The sequence below is a fragment of the Moschus berezovskii genome, chromosome 9 (assembly GCF_049115385.1).
Source record: "Moschus berezovskii isolate FMDL1 chromosome 9, NW_MosBer_1.0, whole genome shotgun sequence".
NCBI lineage: Eukaryota > Metazoa > Chordata > Mammalia > Artiodactyla > Moschidae > Moschus > Moschus berezovskii.
This window is the reverse complement of record NC_142468.1, coordinates 61,181,347-61,204,641: the sequence shown is the minus strand read 5'-3', so window position 1 is coordinate 61,204,641 and position 23,295 is coordinate 61,181,347. Positions and strand designations below refer to the sequence as shown.

Here is a 23,295-nt window from a genome sequence, read left to right as displayed (position 1 = left end):
CCTCAGGCACTGTTCAAGGCACTAGGGAAACAGTGGCCAAGGGGATAAAGGACTCAAGCATTAAGCAGAGAAGTGCCACAGAGCCCTCCATGTATAAGAATCTAGGCTGCCTTAGGAAACTGTTCTTAGGAAATGACTCTGAAATGGAGTCCCGGAGGGTGAGAAAGGTCTGACCAGACCAAGGGCAGGGGTGGTGGTGGTAGAGGGATGGTGGCTTTCCTGGCAGAGGATTGGCTTTGAGCTAGGAGGGAACTTATGACACCTAAGGAACTGTAAGACAGTGTGGTCTGAATGTCAAACACATGGAACCGATACCAGAGAGACAGGCAGAAGGCAGGTTCCCCGGGGCATTGCAGGGCATGCTAAGAAATTTACACTTCACCCTAAATGCAATGAGAAGCTACTGGAAGGAATTTTAACAAGAGGTGACATGGATACCATTTGAGTCTTTGTTGCTATGTGGGCTTTTCTCTAGCTGCATTGAGCGGGGGCTACTCTCCAGTTGCTGTGTGCAGGCTTCTCATTGCAGTGGCTTCTCTTGTTGCAAAACAAGAGCTTTAGGGTGCATGGATGTCAGCAGTTGCTGTTCCCAGGCTCTAGGGCACAGGCTCAATAATTGTGGTGCACGAACTTAGTTGCTCTGTGGTACATGGGATCTTCCCAGATCAGGGTTTGAACCCATGTCTCCTGCATTGACAGGCAGATTCTTTACCACTGAACCACCAGAAATCCCACCATCTGGGTGTTTTAAAGCTCACTATGGTGGCAAGACACAGAATGGCTCAGAGGAGGCAACATGACTAGAGGAGCCTGGTAAGGAGCCTGAGAGCTTGGACCAGAGAAGAGGCAGGGGAGATAGGGAGAAAGGCACTGTTTGGAGACAGACTTTATTATTAGAATAGTCAGGAAACTGGAGCCTATTATAGAGTGAAATAAGCCAGAAAGAAAAACACTAATACAGTATACTAACGCATATATATGGAATTTAGAAAGATGAAAATGATAACCCTGTATACGAGACAGCAAAATAGACACAGATGTATAGAACAATCTTGGGGACTCTGTGGGAGAGGGTGAGGGTGGGATGATTTGGGAGAATGGCACTGAAACATGTATGTTATCATATGTGAAATGAATCACCAGTTCAGGGTCGATGCATGTTACAGGATGCTCGGGGCTGGTGTGCGGGGATGACCCAGAGGGAGGATAAAGGGAGGAGGGAGGTGGTAGGGGGGTTCGGGAGGGGGAACTCATGTACACCCAGGGCGGATTCATGTCAATGTATGGCAAAACCAACCAATATAATATTGTAAAATAATTAGCCTCCAATAAAAAAAATAAATTAAAAAAAATAGAATAGTCAGGTTGTGGTGATGGACTGCAGCTGAGGGATGGAGGAGAGAGTGATGATCAAAGGCTTGTGTAACGGGGTGGATGGTGGTGCCATGACTGAGAGAAAAAGCAGGTTTTGAAGGGAAGGAACTACTGCTTTGGCACACTGGGCTGACAGGGACTCAGACACCAAAGCAGAGGTGTCAGGTTGGCTGGAGTTTGAGCTGAAGATAAAAGCTGGGGCATCAGTGTGAGTGTAAGCAAAGCCATGGTGAGAAGTGATGCCCAGAAGAATGAGTGAGAAGAGAGAGGCCCAAGGAGCCCAGCACCCAGATAAGTGGTAGATGAGGAGGAAGTAGAGAAGGGGAAAGGGAAGATGGTGCCCCAAGGTAAGAGAGAAAACAGCAGAACATAACACGATGGAGACACCGTGATAAGAGTACACTTACTCCACGAAGATGCTGCTGCTTAAAGGTCAAGTTGGGGAGAAGGGGTTTGTGTGACCTCACTGGAAGCAGCAGTGAGCCCAGGAGCCAGATGTCGTGAATTTAGCATCCCCAAACCACCTCTCTCCTTTCTCTATTGACTCCCCTGACGCTAGGGGCCGAACTCAGAGGGGCACCTGTGGTCCTGAATCCAGTTTGCAATTGGTTGCCTAGAGGTCTTGACCAGAGCTCCAATATTGTGAATGTTTGCATTGACGAGAGTCTGGATGTTTCTACCTCAAAGCTGAATGGGTTCTTTTAGGGGCATTGGGAGGAATTAGATGAGAAGAATCAAGCAGCAATCTGGATGGACTGTCACAGGTTTATTCAACGTGTTTATTATATAAGAAGTCTTAATGGAATAGACTAAACCACCATACATACTATGAAGATGTAGTTCAGGGCTCTTCTAATTAAAATTCCTTCCTGTTTATGAGTATGTGAAGCCAAAGCCCCAGGCCTGGCCTCATTCCTCAGCACTCTGATTCGTGCTGGCCCAATCCTGAGGATCTCAGTGCTTCTTCCCACATCAGTCACCATCCTTCAGTTATTCTATATCTAGAAGCCTGGGTTGGCTCACGCTCAGATTTAGTTTCTCTTATATAAAAGTTTCTGCCTTTGCTGCTATTTTATTTTGGTCTCTCTTTTTTTTTAAATTTTCTCTGCATTTTGAAATATTCCTATTAAGCTGCAAAGTGAAGCGTTTTTCTCTGACCTTAAAAAAGAACTGTGTTTTATCCGCTGGATTTAACCTGAGCCTTTGTCATAAGCTCAGGCTTTTCTACACCTTCTAAGGTCAAATGTTTGGCCTTAGCATTCTGAAGGATTTTTGACCTAGCTGCCGACATTTCAGATCAGGAAATGTTACTTTAAAGCCTTGGTTACCAAGATTCTCTTGAAAACGCTGGTGATGTATGCTGAGCCTGCAGTCTCTGGCATCAGTGGGCTGGGGCCGAGAAGCAGCTGTCCATGTTAGATAAGCCCTGGATACCTGAGTTTATCACAGTCCCTACCATGCCCTGACACGAAGGACCTTTAACATCACTCTTCATTATTAATTTTCTTAAAAGTGAGATATTTAATATGCCCAAGTTTCTATCAAAAGTGGGAAAATGTATAAGCGATAGAAATAACTGCATATTTTAAGGCAAATAACAGATTTGTTTATGAAAGCAAATCATTTCTCCCCTACCTGCTGGCCCCTGCAGATACTGGGTTTGGAACCTCTGCCCTGTGAACGCCTCAACACTCGCACCTTCTGGATTGATCAGTACACGGACCACTACATCTGTGGTCTCTCCTATCCCTCAAGTGCCAGAGTCTCTGGTCTCTGTTCCTTGTGGGGAGAATGGGGGGATATTTATCCTGTCTGTGCTTTAGAGAAAACAAACAGACTATTTTTTCAATGACCATATCCTGTTTTCCTTCCAAAAACATTGTTCTTTTCCCACAAATTTGTGGTAAATAACAAAAGAACAAGGATTAAAATTTAGAAAGTGAGAGCTGTCCCAGTAAAATGTTTTTCACAAGCCTTTGCAATTTTTGAACTTGACTCTTAGTCACAGATACAAAGATCCTGTTGCAGGAATTTTTTATCAGTTAATATTCACCCAGAATGGAGAAAAGTGAAGTCCCCCTCCTTTATAATAATTAATCCTGGGTACATCCCAAGGATTCCCAGGTCAGCATATGATAATACTCTCAAGGGCTTGAGACCCAGCGAGGTTTGTGGTGGTGCTCAGTCACCCACTCATGTCTGACTCTGTGTGACCCCAAGGACTTTAGCCTGCCAGGATCTTCTGTCCCTGGAATTTCCCAGGCAAGAATACTGCAGTTGCTATTTCCTTCTCCAGGGGAATCTTCCTGACCCAGGGATCAAAACTACGTCTCCTGCATTGGCAGATAGATTCTTTATCACCTGGGAAACCCCACTTTATAGTAGCCTAGAATAATTGATGGGCTTCCCTGGTGGCTCAGAGGTTAACGCGTCTGCCTCCAATGTGGGAGACCCGGGTTCAATCCCTGGGTTGGGAAGATCCCCTGGAGAAGGAAATGGTAACCCACTCCAGTATTCTTGCCTGGAGAATCCCATGAATGGAGAAGCCTGGTAGACTACAGTCCACGGGGTCACAAAGAGTCGGACACGACTGAGCGACTGAACAGAACAGAAGAACAGAACAGAATAATTGATAGAATTTTTTCAAAGTAGCCTAGCCTATATACTAATGAATGAACCATTATAAAATTTTTATCACATACGGTATTACAGTTATATTCATAACACAGTATTGGAAACATTGTTAGATTTTTTTAAAAAATCACTTACCTGAGATGATAGACTGATATTCAGTTTCTCCCTTTAAAGAGAGGGAGAGATATACTGTACATAACATGATATTTTGAAAGCAAAGTTATAAAGCTGTGAGAACTAACATAATTTTATATTAAATGTCACCCACCTTATTATGCTTATGTAAGGAAGGATAGACTAACCTTTACATATATTTTATACATTCATGACACATGTAACTTTTCCATAATTGTTCTTTATTATTTCTAGGTTATATAGGTCATCTGTGAGTTTCTTCAACAGTTGCAAATCTCCAAAATTTTTTCTAACATATTTATTGAAAAAATTCACATGTAAGTGAATACAAATTTACACATAGAACAGGCAGTTCAAACCCATGTTGTTCAAGGGTCAACTGTGTTAAGTGTAAAAAAGAAATGATTGGATAGTATATACATATACAATGGTATTTGTGTCTATGTTTTAGAAGGAAACACATGTCCTTGCATAAGCACAGGCATCCTCTGCAGAGACCGCCATTGTTCGGGGGATTAGAATGGAGAGTGAGGGATAGGGAGATTTCCTTTCCACTACACGTTCTTCTGTACCTTCCATTTTGTTTTCTTACATAAGCATACTTACTTATGTAAGCATGATATTTACTTTATCATAAAAAATAGTTTTAAAAGATTTGCATAAGTCTCTTCACTATATTGTAAAACCAAGATAAATATTTTGAAGTTAGTTTCAGAGAGCTAGTTAGTTAATACATCAACTTTGTGGCAGGGGGAGCTATTTTCATGATTTTAAAAGCTATTTAATTATTACTACCATCTCCGACCTAGAGGAAAATATTCCACACCCCTCACAGTGCTGTTGAGGAATTGCTCTTTAACACTTTTGGAAAAGGAAAGCTGTCTTGATCCCACATTTCCTTTAAATGCCCAGAAACACATGGTAGATACCCTGGCTAACAGCTTAGTTTTGGGGACGGCTAGAGAAGGGGCCCCGGTGGTTCAGGCAGTAAAGAATCTGCCTTCAATGCAGGAGACCTGGGTTCGACCCCTGGGTCTGGAAGATATCCTGGAGAAGGGCACAGCAACCCACTCCCGTATTCTTGCCTGGAGAATTCCATGGACTGAGAAGCTTGGTGGGTTACAGTCCATGGGGTCACAAAGAGTCGGACACAACTGAGCAACTAACACTTTCAGAGAAGGAAAGGGTGTGACATTTGGGGGAGGAGGGAGAACTGAAAAAGCTGGAATCACAGGTGGAGAGGTGAAGTTAATCTACATTAGGTCTGCTGTAGACAGCATGGACAGGACAGAATGTGCCAGGCTGGTCCTCTGGCCAGAGACCTGGGCTGAAATCTCTTCTGCATTCCTCTCAAGACCCATCACAGGTAGGCTAAGGATGTGCACAGCAGATGCTCAGTTTGTTTTATTGGTTAATGAAGTTTTTCAAAAGTACTAGGAAAGAAGCAATAGCACCAATGTGATCAAAATGAGGATAAACCATGACACAGCCAAAAATTCATGCAGTAGCTCAGCTGGTAAAGAATTCACCTGCAATGCAGGAGACCTGGTTTCGATTCCTGGGTTGGGAAGATCCACTGGGGAAGGGAGAGGCTACCCACTCCAGTATTCTTCGGCTTCCCTTATGGTTCAGCTGGTAAGGAATCCACCTGCAATGCGGGAGGCCTGGGTTCGACTCCTGGGTTGGGAAGATCCCCTGGAGAAGGGAAAGGCTACCCAATCCAGTATTCTGGCCTGGAGAATTCCATGGACTATACAGTCCATGGCGTCACAAAGAGTCAGACATAACTGAGCAACTTTCACTTTCAATGTACTGATAGTTATAAAACAAAGTATTTGTTAGGTTTTTATATACAGTTGATAGCATGATTTGTTTTAAAAATTCACCTTTCACTCTTCTAACAAAAAGGGAAATGGAATTCAGAGATTTTCTATCAGGCAATTTTTTTCCAAATCATTTTTATCACAGTGTGGTTAAAGTTAATAAATAATAAAGAAGATTAATGATTAGCAAGAAAATATGCCTGTTGAAAGCAAATCTGTGGCCTAAAACATCTATTCTGCCAAATAACAAGGTGAGTTAAAACATTTTAAAAAATTAATGTGAAAGACACAAGGCTGGCCATTAAAAATATTTTCATTCCATACAAAAAGTTCTACTTTCCAGTGTGGTTTGAATGTTTGATAACTATATATAACACAGTTGTCTACCTATAAACTTTTTTTTTTTTGGCTGGAAATTAAAAACAAATGGCAAAAAAGCAATAGTATAATTATATTTCTTATCAATGTGCTTTATAAAATCATTTATTCAGCCTCCTTCTCCTGCTCTATGATATTTTCTAGAGTAAGGTGTATGGCAGGGTATGTATAAAAGCATTTAGAGTGCTGACAGATGGTGGCATGTGCTTAATCTCCTTGCAAATTGGGTATTTTTAAAAAGTAAGGAGTCTGTTTGTTGATGTCTGCTTCTTTTGTTCTTGAAGTACAACCATGGCAGCTTTATCACTTAGGAGTTCACTACACAGCAGGAACACAATCTTTCTAGACAAACACACTGTAAGCTAAGCCAAAAAATTCTTCTAATAAACAAACAAAAGAGTCTGTTACTATTTGCATTTAGTATGTTATCTTGTAAAAATAAAATCAAACAGGTCTCCACTTGTTGAATAAATAGGGAGAGAGGATGATAAGGGGGTTTGTTTGGTTTCTATCATTGTGGGCCAGGGAATGCTCCCCTTTGTCCTCCATGCTACTGACAACCAGTCTCTACGAAGTCCCAGTACCTACATACATTAGCAATGAACCTTGAGAGGTCAGATCTGCCAGTCTCCAGTGTGAATATCTGCAAACAATGAAAGCTGTATAATCGGAAGGCTCCAAACTGAGCCTATAGGCCAAATACTGTCTATGGATGTTTTCTTTGGCCTGAATGCTATTTAAAATTTTTTTAAAAAATTATTTGTCAATGCTTTAAAGTCAGGTTTCACTCTCACTTAAAGATATGAGGAATCCTTGGAGAAATGGCCGATTCTAGAGCTGGGGCAGGTGGGCCTGGAACATTTTGTTGTGCCCCACAGTAAAGACGCATACAAGGAATGATGGGCATCTGTAAGACTGAGGAGCAGGCTCCAAGGATCCCCAAGTAGCCAAATGTGTGACAATTTGAGACAAAAAGAATGACAGTGATGGTTTATAACATGTTGAATTTTTTAAAAATCCAGAATCCACAGTGATACTAAAAACTGTGTGTACTGGAGTGTAGGAGTGTGGGTGCAAAAAGCATTTTTTAAAAGAAAAATTAAAACCAATGAATATAGCAAGAATTGTTGAAAGCCACCACTTTACAATAACTCTTACTGTAATTAATTCAGGTAAGGAACTTTGGGTGACAGTTCTTGGGGAATAAGGCAGTCACACTGTTTCAAAGAATCACCGCACAGATTACTTACTAATTATAAAAGGGAAAAGTGTTTCTTTACAATTGAGGAATATGACAGACCCATCTTAATCAAGAGATTAAAACTGAGAGCACCAGTTACATGACAAAATGACATCATGTATTTCCTGATTAGAAACAGTGAGATGGACACAGCCTTAAACATGCTGAAATCATTTACCCTGTATCAAATCATGTGGAAACAGTCAGACTTGTGTGGAGGCACATCTGGCAAAATAACTGATGTAGACTCTTCCAAAATGTCAATACCATGAAAGACTGAAAAAAGAATTTAAAAGTTAGAGAACCATTGGAGAGCCGCACGTAAAGCAATGAAGTTAGAACACACCCTCTCACCACACACAAAACTCAAAATTTGCTTAAAGACTTACACATAAGATGTGACATCATAAAACTCTTAGAAGAGAAAATAGGCTAAAGATTCTCTGACATAAATTGTACCAATGTTTTCTTAGGTCAGTGTTTCCCCCCAACCAAGGCAACAGAAATAAAAACAAAAATAAACAAATGAGACCTAATCAAACTTACATGCTTTTGCACAGCAAGTGAAACCATAAACAAAATGAAAAGACAACCAACAGAATGAGAGAAAATAATTGCAAATGATGTGACCAACAAAGGATTAATTTCCAAAATATATAAATAGCTCATACAACTAAACAACGAAAAACAAACAACCCAATTGAGAAATGGGCAGAAGACCTATTTCACCAAAGAAGAAATACAGATGGCTAACAAGCATGTGAAAAGAACTATTCAGTTCAGTTCAGTTCAGTCACTCAGTTGTGTCCGACTCTTTGTGACCCCATGAATCACAGCACGCCAGGCCTCCCTGTCTATCACCAACGCCCGGAGTTCACTCAACCTCATGTCCATTGAGTTGGTGATGCCATCCAGCCATTTCATTCTCTGTTATCCCCTTCTCCTCCTGCCCCCAATCCCTCCCAGCATCAGAGTCTTTTCCAGTGAGTCAACTCGTCGCATGAGGTGGCCAAAGTATTGGAGTTTCAGCTTTAGCATCAGTCCTTCCAGTGAACACCCAGGACTAATCTCCTTTAGAATGGACTGGTTGGATCTCCTTGCAGTCCAAGGGACTCTCAAGAGTCTTCTCCAACACCACAGTTCAAAAGCATCAATTCTTTGGACAAAACTATTAATATCATTCAAAAAGATATTTCACCCCTATGTTCATAGCAACACTCTCCACAATAGCCAAGGTGTGTGTGTGTTAGTCGTTCAATTGTGTCCTACTCTTTGTGACCCCATGGACTCTGCAAGGCTCCTCTGTCCATGGAATTTGCCAGGCAAGAATACTGGGGTGGGTTGCCATTTCCTTCTCCAGGGGATCTTCCTGACCCAGGAATCAAACCCAGGTCTCCTGCATTGCAGGCAGATTCTTTACTCTCTGAGCCACCAGGGACGCCTAGCCAAGACATGGAAACAACCTAAATGTGTATCCATTTGTAGATAAATGGATAAAGAAAATGTGGTACATATATACAATGGAATAAATACTACTTCTAAAAAAGAATAAAATTATGCCATTTGCAGCAACACTGATGCAAGCAGAGATTATCACATTGTCAGAAAGACAAATGCCATATGATATCACTTATATGTGAAATCTAAAATATGACACAAATGAACATATCTACGAAACAGAAACAGAATCACGAACATAGAGAACAGACTTGTGGTTCTCAAAGGGCAGGGTGTTGGGGGAGGAGTGGAGCAGGAGATTGGGATTAGCAGATGTAAGTTTTTGTATACAGAATGGATAAACAACAAGGTCCTAATGGATAGCACAGAGAACTATATTCAACATCCTATGATAAACCATAATGGAAAAGAATATAAAAAAGAATATATAAATATATGTAAAACATATATATGTAAAACTGAATCACTTTGCTGTACAGTAATAATTAACACAACATTGTAAATCAACTATACTTCAATTAAGAAAAGAATACTGTTTTAGATTAAAGGAGGTGACAAAAACATGACAATTAAATGCAATGTGTGCTCAGTTATTAATCATGTACTAAAATAAACATATAATATACATGTATATATGCATTTTGTCATAAACATTATTATATATATTATTGAGACGATATGAAAAATTTGAACACAGACTATATATTAGATAATAGTACTGAATCAATGATACATTTCTAGATGTGGAAATCATATTGTGGTACATAGAAAAATTTCTTTCTTCTAGGAGATTCATGCTGCATAGTTTGGAAAAATGTGTGTGCATCAGCCAGAAAAGTGTGTGTGTGTGTGTGTGAGAGATAGAGATAGAAAGAGAAGTGAAAGTGAAGTCACTCAGCCGTGTCCGACTCTTTGCAACCCCATGGACTGTAGCCTACCAGGCTCCTCTATCCATGGGATTTTCCAGGCGAGAGTACTGGACTGGGTTGCCATTTCCTTCTCCAGGGGATCTTCCCAAACCAGGGGTTGAACCAGGGTATCCTGCATTGCAAGCAGATGCTTTACCGTCTGAGCCACCAGGGAAGTCAGAGATAGAAATGAAGTGGAATTCTAAGAATTAGCTAGATTAATGAATCTTGTTAAAGATACACAAGTATTCATTGTATTAGTCTTTCCACTTATGTGTGTATAACTTTTTCAAAATAAAGAGTTATGGGGGAGAACCCAGGAGATTTTACACAAACTTTGATCTCTGTCTTTAAGAAAAAGTCTCAGAAAGAGTAGCATGCAGCCATCTGCTTCTCACAAGACAGTCTCCAGTTTGCTCTAGTCTCCACTGCTCCATCTGTCTTGCATTCAGCCTGTTTCACTGGTTTACATTACCAGCGTGTCCCCACAGACATCTGAGTTTGTAAACCATAACAAAGAATGCCGAACATGGTTAAAACAACGTACAGAGATATGTTACTAGTCTATTTCAATAAGCCAATTAAGCAAGATTAAGAAAATGGACCTAGAAATGGCACTGATTAGCAACAGCAGGATTAAATTCTTAAAGATGTCACAGGATTTCCCAAGGAGACTTTTATTGAGTTGGGAAATATTACTCAAACAATAATTCAACAAGTACTATGGGGGCAGACACCTTTAGAAATTATGAATACTCTGATTAGATTCTAATGCTGGTGAGCATTCACATGGTACTCTGCCAGCATTCTGTGGAATGGGGCCTTGGCACAAGAGCACATGGAATTAAGCGCTGAATAAATACTGAAAAACAGGGAACCATGACCGTCCTGCTCCCCACAGCAATTTACAGTCATCAGGACGGTAATTTGCTCAGCAGTGTTTCTGTCTGATGTTTTAAGACAGGAGAGACCATGTGAAGTGCTATCCCCTCCAGCTTCTCCTCTTGGTCGCTCACCTTTCTGCCAACCTCTCTCTCCTTTCTCTACTGCTCCTCCTTTCTCCTACTCTGTCCTTTGCTGCTTCTCTTTTTGAACCTCTGCTTTCCTGCCCTTGCATCCTTAAGGTGCCTGACCGCTGTAAGGTGTTTGTCCCCAAAGCACTCTGCTCCCCTCAGCAGTGAGTCAGCAGAGCAATGCCAAACAGAGACATAAATCATGGCGATAAGGTGGGCCGGGTTCCAGGAGGCACTGGAGCTTGCCCAAGGTTACCCAACAGCTTTGATCCGGATCAGAAACTGAAGCTCCTAACTGCAGCTCCTATTCCCAGGCAGTCTCACAGCCCACAGCCTCACTGGAATTTATTGAAAGTGAGGAGACTAGGAAAAAATGGAATGCTCTGAACATGTGGTAGGTTGTTACTCTTCATGTCTAATTACAGTCAAATGAGAGCATGTTTCTGGCACATTCTTACCCTCCTATACCCCATGGACCTTTTTTTTTCCTTTTCTTATTACTCAAATAAGTCTTTTTACACAGCTTTTCTTAATCATCCCTCAATGAAATTTTAACTCCACAAATATATTGTACATCTATATATGTACTGTATGTATACGTGCTTTATACAATAAAAAGTTAGGACCCCCAATTCCCAAGAACCAACTTTCACCCTCTTGCGGGTGACACTGCTCATTAACAATGAATGAACTGCACTTCCACTTACCACATCACTTTGCTTGACCTCCCAAATTGTTTGTAATTATTTTATATTGTTAAGTTAATCATGTTCATATTATGGCTTGCAATTGTAATTAACTTTTATTTTTTGTCTGGTTATTGATTGTGAAAACTGATAAACATCTTCTACTATTGTGATTATGTAACTAATACTCACTTAATACCATTGTATCATGATTTGTCAACAGAAAAATAAATGAATCCTATATCACCAAAACTATCATTTAATAGAAAAACCTGTAATAACTTTTTAAAATCTAGATGCACATCAGAATTATCCTGGAATTTTTTGAAAAATACAAATGCCCAGTATTTCTCCAAAGCTCCAGATATGTTTCTAATGAGCAGCTGGGTTTAAAAACAACTGGACTAAATGATGATCTTTTACTTTTATCTAGTCTGTTTCACTTTTTCTAGTTCATATTCAGTGCTCCCATTTCATTTAGTTTATGTTTTCCAATTTCTCCATCTCTTCTTTTTTTTTGATGTTCTTTCTCAAGTCTTTATCAAGCATAGTAGAAAAGCTTTTGTATACATATATAAAAATAGTAGGTATAATACATATATTTTAGAAAACTTACGGATTTTTGCCTAATTAAAACATTTATGACATTTTGATTCCACTTGTTTGACTTAGTATGAATAGAATGATAGATTTCTAATTTAAAAAAATGGATATGCAAACAAGCAACAAAAGTTTACTGTATAGCACAGGGAACTATAGTCAATATCTTATAATATTACATTATGTAATATAATAATATACATTATAATATAATATTACATTATAATTTAAAATAATCTCAAAAATAATATATATGTATATGTATAACTGAATCACTTTGATGTGCACCCGAACCATTATAGGTCAACTGTGCTTCATTAAAATATATATACTAAGGGAAAAAAAAGAATGAATGAACTTGGGCTTTCCTGGTGGCTCCGTGGTAAAGAATCCTGCCAATGCAGCAGACACAGGTTTAATCCCTGATCCAGGAAGATCCGACATGCCACAGGGCAGCTAAGCCCGTGCACCACAACTACTGAGCCTATGCTCTAGAGCTGGGGAGCTGCAACTACTGAGCCCACGTGCCACAACTACTGAGCCCCGTGTGCCCTGGAGCTCGTGCTCCACTGCAAGAGAAGCCATGGCAATGAGAAGCTCGAGCACTGCAACTACTGAGTAGCCCACAGAGCAACGAAGACACAGTGCAGCAATAAATTAATTAATTAAAATACACATTTAAAAAATCAATGAACTTTACTGTAGTGTTCACAGTAAAGTTTTAAATGGACATTTACCCCCATGTTTATCCTCACCTTTGTGGGTTGCAAACCATAACTTTGTACCTACTAAAATAATCTATAGGGTTAAAGAACAAAAATTGGAAAGAACTGATATTCCAGTAAGAACCCCAGGTTTCCATGAGTCTCTGAACTAAGGCTCACTGGAGGCAAGAGCAGGATAAATCCTGAGGACCAGTTACTGGGAGACTTCAGAAATAGTACAGTGTTTGGCAAGGTGTGGGAGCAGCAGGGCATGGATGTGGGGACCAATAGAACTGTGTCTGCATCCAGCTCACTTACCAGGAGGCCACAGCAAGGCACTGACCATCCTACATCCTTCAGTAAAATGGGATAGCAATGTCTGCCTCCTAGGGTTGTTGAAAGTGTAATTTGTGCTTCTTAGGTAACAATCCTTGGGGTTTCACCCAAGACCACTGGGTCACCAAATGGGAATACGATTCCTTCTCCACGTTGTCACTCACACTAACTTTTCTCACCTTTTGGAAGGAGGGTGTGTGTGCTGTGCAGTGCTTAGTCACTCAGTCTCATCTGACTCTTTGCGATCCCATGGACTATAGCCCACCAGGCTCCCCTGTCCATGGGGATTCTCCAGGCAAGAATGCTGGAGTGTATTGCCATGCCTTCCTCCAGGGGATCTTCCCAACCCAGGGATAGAACCCAGATCTCCCGCATTGCAGGTAGACTCTACCATGCGAACCACCAGGGAAGGAGGGTGATCACAAATTTTGACTGATATTGGTCTGATCTACTTATAGGCCCCTGTACCATCTGCTGGCACCTCATAGCTGCTGGCTGACATTCTTTCTACCATTTGCATTCCACAGAGAGAAGCTTCTGCAACCTAGAGACTTGGGACCTTAGCAATCCAATGATTCTGGGCCAGTTGGCTCATGTTTGCTTCGAACCACACAGCTTTTTTCCTACTGGACACATAGATATTCCCCAAGGGGCTGGGTTGGGTTCAAGTACAGCCACCTGCTTTATGTAGAAGCAGTGACCACTTCCCACCACAGGTCTGTGATGCCAGACATTTAAAAAAAAAAAAAACTAATCTGTAGTCTTGGATATTTCAAAATCTTATTTTTTCATTTATGGCTGCACTGGGTTTTTGTTGCTGCACATGGCTTTTCTCTAGTTGTGGCAAACGGGGGCTACTCTCCAATTGTGGTGCACAGGCTTCTCATTGCAGTGGCATCTCTTGTTGAGGCACACAGGCTCTAGGTGCATGGGCTTCAGTAGTTGCAGTGGGTGGGCTCTGGAGTTGTGGTGCACAGGCTTAGCTGCTCCATGGCACACGGGAACTTCCCAGACCAGGGATTGAAACCCTGTACCCTGCATTGACAGGCGGATTCTTAACCACTGGATCACCAGGGAAGTCCCAGCCTTCTTGATTTTAGATGATTTCCTTTCAGGAATGTTGTCTCTCTCTCTGTAACCTGGCTTTGTAACCTGGCCTCTCTCATGACCTCCTATCTAAAATATCTTTGTATGTTTGAACCCTAGTTATGCAAAAGGGTTGAATTCTTTCCTGAAGGGTTCATGTGTCATAGCACAAATCAGCTGTTGTACATCCTGGTAGAAGAAGTTCTAGGCCTGTTACCTAAAGATTAAGGAGAGTGTAGGGAAAGAACATCGGAGAAGGCACTGGCAACCCACTCCAGTGCTCTTGCCTGGAAAATCCCATGGACGGAGGAGCCTGATGGGCTGCAGTCCATGGGGTCGCTGAGAGTCGGACATGACTGAGCAACTTCACTTTCAATTTTCACTTTCATACCTCGGAGAAGGAAATGGCAACCCACTCCAGTGTTCTTGCCTGGAGAATTTCAGGGACGGGGAAGCCTGGTGGGCTGCCGTCTATGGGGTCGCACAGAGTCGGACACGACTGAAGTGACTTAGCAGCAGCAGCAGCAGGGAAAGAACATAGCAACATTCCAAATAAAAGAAAAGGTAGCCTAATCTCCTAACTGGTCCCTGAATTGGTCTTTTATTATGCTATAATAGCTGGTTTTGGTCATAGTCCCGGTTGGTAACTCAAGGTGAGTTACCTTGACTAGAGCCAAGGTCATGGCTCCAGGAGTTCTCTCCCTCCATTAGCATACTCACTTCTTCCATATTACAAACAACTTCAAAACCTCTCCCTTGATGCCACATCCTTCTCAGCACATACTGCCCCATTTCTCAGTTTCCTTTTCTAATAAAACTTCTCAGAAGAGTTGTCTCTATCACTGTCTTCACTTTGTTCTTCTGCTCTTCTCTGGAACCCTCCCTGATAAAGCTTTCATTCCTACCTCTCTACCCAAACAGCTCTCGTTAAGATCTCAAATGACCCTCATATTTTCAAAGCCAATGGCAAATTCTAAGTCTGTACAAAAGGTGACCTTCAACAAATGCGCCTCATTCTTGAAACATTCGCTTCCTTCAGCCTTTTGTTTGCCACACCATGGAGCTTGTGGGATCTTACGACTGAAACCAACCCCCTGCAGTGGAAGCACGGAGTCCGAACCACTGAACCCCAGGAAAATCCCTTCCCTCAGCTCATAAGGACAGTGACCTCAAATTTTCCTGCCTCAAAGAGCACCCCTTCTTACCTCTTTCGCTGGTTCCTCAGCTTATTGACCTCCAGATGCTGGAGCTCCAGGGCTCAATCTTTGGTATTTGTCTCTCTGCTCCCCATGGTGGAAAGGTCCCCAGACTATTCCCTGAATGCCAGACTTGTGCATTTAATTACCCACTTTACAGCGGGTCTGCATCTCAAATATTACATTTCCAAAACAGAATTCTTGATTTTCTTTCCCCTAAATTTGCACCTGGGTCTCCCCACCAGTGAATGATCTCTTTGTTCTTCCAGGGCTTCAAGTGAAGAACTCTGGAGTCATTCTTGATTCCCCATCCAACCATCAGATTCCTATGTGCTCTCCTCTCTGAATATATCTTGAATCTGACCACCTCCACTGCTGCCTCTCTGACCCAAACCCCAACATCGCACACCTGAGTCACACGAGCAGTCTGCTAACGGAGCTTCCTGCTCATGAAGCTGGGGTAACCAGCAGCTAGACGAACCCTTCTGGGATAAGACATGCCTGGGCACCCCTCTGCTCAAAACTCTCTGATGGCTCCCATCTCACTCGGAGTAAAACCCACAGTTCCTACCATGGCCCACAAGGCCCTCACGTCTGACCCACTCATCCCTGTAACATCTTCTTCCATGACCCTCATCCCCGCTTACCCTGCTCCAGGCACACTCTCCTCTTTGCTCTACAACACACCAGACCACACCTAGAACACATCACTTGATCTTCCCTTGGGGCCTCTGTCCTACCCTCCACCTGCCTAGAATGTTTTCTCCCTGAAGAGCTGCAAGAGTCACCCCTTCACATCTCCTCTGGAATGTCTTCAAATGTCATTCATCAGGAAGGCTTTCCCTAACCACTCTGTATAAAAAAGCAAGCCCTTCCCTCACCTTAACCCCTTCCCCTGCTTCATTTTTCACCACGTGACATATTTGTTTACTGTGAGTCTCTCATTTGTGAGGACAGACACCTAGAACAGTGCCTGGGGCATGGCAGGAGTTCTGGAGAAATCCCTGTGCTCATGCCAAATGAACACAAGTCAACTGTCTTACACACACGTGTCCCATCAAAACCACTGACTGAGGGACTTCCATGGTTGTCCAGTGGCTAAGACTCCATGCTCCCAATGCAGGGGGCCTGAGTTCAATCCCTGGTCAGGGAACTAGATCCCACATGCCACACCTAAGAGTTCATATGCTGCAACTAAAAGGTCTCACATGCTGCAGCTAAGACCCAGTGCAGCCAGATAAATAAATACTAAAAAATAAACAAACAAAAAAACACTGACTGAAAATATTGACTTCTTTTTTTTTCCACAGTGGAAAGTGAGTTTGAGAAAGGGTGGGATAGTTGCTTTGTGCTTGGGCACTGCAGTATAATTTTATTTCTGTCACTGCTGTTTTAGAGTGTGAGCTGACTACTTTAGTTTATGTATTTATTTGGCTGTGTCAAGCCTTAGTTGCGGCACACTGGAACTTCACTGTGTCATATGGCATCTTTCCATGAGGCGCATGGATTCTCTAGTTGTGGCACCCCGGCTTACAAGCTCCTCAGCATGTAAGACTTTAGTTCCCCGACCAGGCATCAAACGCTCAATCCCCTGCATTGCAAGGTGGATTCTTTATCACTGGACCACCAGGGAAGTTCCTGGGCTCACTAATTTTAACTGGAGCCATTGTTTATTTTTCTAAAAGCCTGATTATGTAACCTGGAAAAAATAAGATTCAAAATGAAAACATTAAAGGGTTGACTGCAATAGGACTTTTTGGTGAAGAGTGGATTACATTTAGAAAGCAATTTATGAGCACAAATACTGAATTTATCTCATAAAAACGTGTCATACTTATTTTTCCCCAAGTGGCATGAAGTAATGCTCTTTGAAAAGTGTTTCAAATGTTCAGAAAAATATGTTTTCTAAAAATATTAGCAAATTTGGTTTCTTGATAATAATTTTCATCCTTAAAACCATTTACCAGTGGATGGTTACATCTTCATATACGCTTCACATCAAGAACAGGAAACACTATAGATGTGCTGCCTTAATAATTAAGCAATTGACTGCTGGACAGTTCACTCCCATGATCTTATCTGCTTAATGGAAACAACTGTAATTTTTAAAAGAGTCCAGTAGCAATTATTAGGAGTTGCTTTAAGTCATTAAATAAATGGTTTTAAAAACATACAATTCTCTGAGGATAGACACATGCCAAACTCTACTATACTATAAAATCCAAGGGGCCATTCGTTTCTTCTATAGTATTAGAATTTTGTTGTATCAGATAGATAGATCTAAGAGTAAGACATCATCTGATCCAGGTAGTTTTGTTCTCAGACATAGTAATAACTTTTGTGACATTTAGGCTGCACAAAACAAATGAAGTCTGCATTTTCATCAGTGGATAGTGAAATGGGGAAAATAGGGGCAATGATCTCTCTCTCAAACACACATACACTGTTGTACTTGTATACTCTCATATGCCAGAGAAACGTATATACAGAGAGACGTCTTAGTTATCAACTACTCTCTCAGGAAGACTGATTTTTCCTAAAGTTATACTGTTCCTAGTTTTTAAAAAATATCAAAATGTCCTTTTGTTTATGAAGTAATGGTGATAAACTAGTTTCTTCAAATGTTGACCACCCAATCTGTAAAAAAAATTTTTTTTGAAGTTTATTGATTCATGAAATTTAAAAGTCTGCAAATGATAACTTTCTACTAAAAAAATCTTTGCTGGTTTCCCTCTTTTCAGGTGAAAGCCTAACTCTTCAGCCTGGCATTTGAAGCCTTCTATATCTGGTCTTCTATATCTGCTTTTCCTTATCACAATAAAGGCAGTCTGGGGTTCAGCCCTTGACCAATCTCACCCACTAAGGTCACTAAGATACCTTTAGCCTCAGTTGTCCTAGTTCCTGACCTTAGCAAAGGTCATTAACAGCCTCAACTCTGTGAGGGGTATGCAAGGAAAACCCTAGGAATGTACATTCAGTAAGCCCTTGAGTTCACAGAACTGTGCTTCGTTCCCAGTTTAGTATTCCCCTTCCGTGGTCAATGCAGCAATGCCTTCAATACAGCTCAGACGGGGCCCTAAGCACGAAACTAGACCTTACCAATTTCCTGTTCTCATGGACAACAACATGTCCCCAAGGCAGGTTCCAAACCCCAAAGCCATCTGGGACCCAGGTACATGGACGTGCAAACCATCACTTATCCCAGGGCCAGATCTGTATTCCAGGAAATTCCTCACACCCCTTCTTAATGGATACAGGCTTCCTTTCCTTCTCCTTTCTCCCAGGCCTGTTAGCACCCAGCAGGATTTTGGCTAAGACTTTGGGGTTATTACTTGTGTTCCCTCCATATACTGCTTTCCACTATGCACCTTTTTTTTTCTCCCTAGCAGGGACTGTCTGCCCTGAACACCTTATCTCTCATTCCATGCTTCCCTAAACATTTCAAAGTCTAGTTCAAACAAGCCTCCAAGCACTTTATTTAGAGGGCTCATGCCAGGCATGGGAACACAAGGTGAAAGACACAGGCCCTGCCCATGAGGAACTCAGTCTACTGGGAGTGAAAGCTGAGGGAGAATTCATCTCCCACCAGTTAAACATCTGTAAGACAGGATGTACACTTTAATGCAAGCATTATTTTAGGTATAATGAGACTCCATAAATATTTACTGAATAAATACATGGAAAAAATATGACTTGATTTAACAAACCCTCAATTCATTTAATCAGCAAATATTTAAGCACCCATTATGTGTTAAGAATATCAAGAATTCAGACAAGTTAGGGTTTGAAGGGACAGGTTCTACTGATAATCTAGTCCCATCAATTCATACAGACCAGGGGAGTCTACAGCTGTGCCCTTGAGTTTGGGGAATGGAGTGTTGTGTGCCTTGAAATCAGGGTCCTGCATACACACCTATCCTTCAGAGGACATCAAGATTCAGTTATTCAAGAAAACACATCTGACTTCCTCATTTATTGGCAACACCTACGCTTCCTTTTTCGGTTGTGCCATAGGGCATATGGGACCTTAGTTCCCAGGCCAGGAATCGAATCCCCAACTCCTGCGGTGGAAGCACAGAGCCTGAATCACTAGATTACCAGGGAAGTCCCAACCTACAGTTTCTAGGAGCTTATTTTGTTAACATCTTTTTTTCAATTCAACAATAACATTTATTGGAAGTGTATTACATGCCAAGTGGTTGACACAGAGATCTGAGGTGAGGCCCTCAGATCCTGGAGAGGCGAGGCCCCCATCCTGGAAAAAGTGAATTAATTCAGAGACTAAACTTATAAACACCATACTGCTAGAGAACAGTGAGAGGCTTCAGAGAGGCACCCGCAGGTGACCTTCAGAATCAGAAAAAGAGTATCTCTCCACTAGAAACAGACTGACTTTTCTTTGGAGTAAATGAACCCCTTTGAAATTCAATGATCACCTTCTCCTCTAGGGAAAGCCTGAGAAAGTGAAAAACGCCCATGGGCCCCAGAAAAACCATGAGACCATCTCCCTGTGTAGAGAGGGGGGAGCGCAGGGAGTCCAGGGAGATGGGCAAACACTGCTGTCTCACTCTGCCCTAGGGAGCATTGCACCGGGGCTTTAGAAGTGTCTTCTCGAACTGAAAACATTCTGCTGGTGAAAATGTCCTAGACCTAAATAGAGAACGTTTTCCTGTTATCCACCCGTTTTAATTTATCTGAACCCTGCTACTTCCTATTCGGGGTCCAGCGATAACCCCACCCACTTAATTCACAGGAGAGAAGAATTTAGAGAGCCCTGGAGAAAAGGGAGAAGCAGAGGTAAGAGGAGACTCCCCAGATATTCCACTCAGCCCCCATGAGGCTGCTCTTCCTTGTTGGATAGTCACTTACACTTGTCAGAACACAGAGGTCCTGTTTAAAACCAGACCCAACAGAGAAAGTTAATCTGTTGAAAGTTAACCTCCACTGTGTTCACTGCAGGTCCACATAAGGCAGGATTTGGAGTTCATCTTCACAGAAATAAAAACATGAAGGAAAAATACTTTCCTTCTTCATTTCCATTTCAGGAAAAAGATACTTTCAGCTTGTAATAAACACTCACCCCCTCCAAGTATCATGGTCTCCAAGAGCTAACTAGTAAACATTTTTAAAGCAATCATTTCACTTACAGAAAAATCTTTCTTCTAGAGACAAGACAAAGACATTATGAAGCTCAGCAGTACATCAATGCGAGGTGTAATGAGAACCTGTCAGCTTCCTGGGAGTTTGAAAACAGGTGAATGATTAATTCTCTTCACAGACTAATAATATCAACAGACGCTAGCCCAGAAGTTTAAAAATCATGCACACCAGCAGACTGGAGTTGTGGAAAGTTCCTGTACTGTTAAAGTTGATGATTCTTGAGGAACCAGATCTATAGGTGACATGTGAAAGAAGCTACCGGGAAGAAAAATAAAATATCCCACAGCAAGTCTGAAAGTGAACAACATCTTTCCCCACACCTATGACTTTCTAATTCATTATACAATTGATGACTGGTGCACAGACACCCCATCTGTATCACTGAGGACAAAAGTCTGTGAAGGAAGATGTGAGCACATCGCAACGCATTTATTTCATATAACATGACTCACTTTATTTTTTTTTTTTAGTTCCTGAAAATTCACCTTAAACAAATTACCTTGAGCATGCGGATTTCTCGAAGGGCGATTTTCTTTATGACAGGGTCATCTTCTGATTCCAGAAACCTCTTGATGGCCACAATCTGACCTGTGTCCCTGTTTCGGCATTTGAAAACAACTCCATAGGATCCTTCACCAATTTTCCCAATTTTTTCATACTTCTCCATCACTGATGAATAAATTCTTAAAATGGATCTTCACATAGTTTGAAAACGTCTCTTAGTAAATACTGGCATGAACAGCCCCACTCAAAGATGGGTCTTTGTCAAGGACCTAAGACAGAAGACTGCAGTTGTTACACACTTAGGAATCAACCCAGCCCTTAAACCCTCGCCCCTCAGCCGTGGCCACTCGGTCAGACAACAGCCTGGAGTCAGCTGCCTTTGGTAATTCAACTTTAATCCTCTGTTGTATACCCTGAAAGTTAAAATGTAAACTGTCATCCTAAAACGAGCCGAGTGGTAAGACTATCTTTTCAATGTCAGGTTCATCCGATCTAAGACACATGAGCTGGCTGGAGGACCTGGAAGGTTAAGGGCTTCCCCGGTTCTAAAATCGGGTCTCGTTTCCTTTCGGCAAGAAGACACCGCCCGAGTCCCCGCGGGGGCGGCGGGGCGGGAGGGGAGAGCCCCGCGAGGTAGGGCCGCAGGGGGCCCGGCAACGCCGTCCTGCCGCCGCGCGGGGCCGGGGGGAGACCCTCCTACGTCGCCCCCGCTCCGCACCCGAGCTCTGGCCGGCGCCGCGCAGCCTCGTGCGGCGCCACGTGGCGGCCTGGCTCGCGCCTCCCTCCCCGCCCGGGACTCACGGCGCCGCGGCCGCCCCGCCGGCCTCGCTCCAGCCTCGCCGACTCTGGCCCCGCTCTGTCGCAGCCCGCCGGCCCGCGATCCCTATGGGAACCGGCCTCCGCCCCAGGCTGGCCAGGGCGGGGCCGCCGCGCCCAGAGGCGTCCCTCCTAGACCCGGCCGCCGAGCTCTGCGGCCAGAGGCCCGGGTGGGCGGCCCTCGGGACCCGGGAGGAGCTGTGCGTGGCCTTCTGCCCCGGGAGAGGAGGACTGCAAGATGGCAAACTCCAGCAGGTCGTGGAAAACGCAGCTCTGGCAGTCTGCTGCAAAGACGCCTGCGCTGGGAGCCGCACCCCCCACCCCACGCCCCACTCCCACTTCCCTCGCAGCCTGTTCCGCGCGGGGTGATAACTCTGACCTCCTATTGCGGGACTGTAAACGCCTTTAGGGCAGGCTCTGTGTCTGTCCTGGTCAGTGCTGTAGCAGCCGGTGAGGAATGAATGAGTGAGAGAAAGGGATAGAGGAAAAGTGGAAGAATGGTGACTGCAACAGTCTACACTTCGTTCACACAAGCTTGCAGGGCGGTGGAGGTGGGGGGACGGTTCCACTAGAGCTGGGCTTATAACTTGGGAGATGGAGGCTCATAGAGCCTGCCTTGTCTTAACAGTCCTTATTTACATCCTTCTCCCAACTGGCTCCTACTTGCTCTGGTCTGAGCACAGTAAAGGAAAATGAATGGACCTGGGAGAAATCTCAAAATATGCTAACTTGCCACTGGGCACATTGCCTCAGTACTTTATCATCTTTTCCATTCCATATGCCCAGGATCAAGATAAATGTTGCCCTGGAAACAATAGCTGAAGACAGAATATTTTCATACTGTCTATGAAATGGGGACCAATCCTGTGCCAAGCAGAATGTCACTAAATGTAAATCTGGATAGGGTTCAGGAAGGAGCTGCAGTTAGGAGGAAAGAGTTTGGTGGCTGCCTTGAAAATGGAGTGGCATATGGATGGGGTTCAGGGATGGGCTAGAGGTGGTCTGTGAACCCCCCAAAATTGTTTGCAAATTGTGTTTTCTGACTCCATAGTTATGCCTCTTCCAGCATGTCATATAAATGGAATTATACATTATATAGCCTTTTGAGGCTAAGCTTCTTTCATTTAATATATTTGAGATTCATCCATGTTGCATTTATCACTAGTTCCTTCCTTTTTATTACTGAGTAGTAGTCCATTGTATGGATATTGTTTATCCATTCCCAACTGAACATTTGAGTTGTT

General features: G+C 42.7%; 1 protein-coding gene across 2 annotated transcripts in view; it reads right to left on the bottom strand.

The window, feature by feature from the left end:
• The window catches only part of CDKL1 (cyclin dependent kinase like 1), a 53,924-nt gene extending 31,466 nt beyond the window's left edge, over positions 1–22,458 (bottom strand). Inside the window, exons 1-2 of one of the 2 annotated variants that reach the window (XM_055436067.2) lie at positions 22,037–22,458; positions 21,231–21,504 (exon numbers count right to left, since the gene is read on the bottom strand). In XM_055436067.2, the coding sequence (XP_055292042.1) occupies positions 21,231–21,398 (168 nt within the window). In that variant the 5' untranslated portion in view covers positions 21,399–21,504; positions 22,037–22,458. Of the gene's footprint in view, positions 1–21,230; positions 21,505–22,036 lie in introns of those variants that run through there. The other variant, XM_088839732.1, reaches the window with a different exon arrangement.
• Between the last annotated feature and the right edge of the window lie 837 nt (positions 22,459–23,295).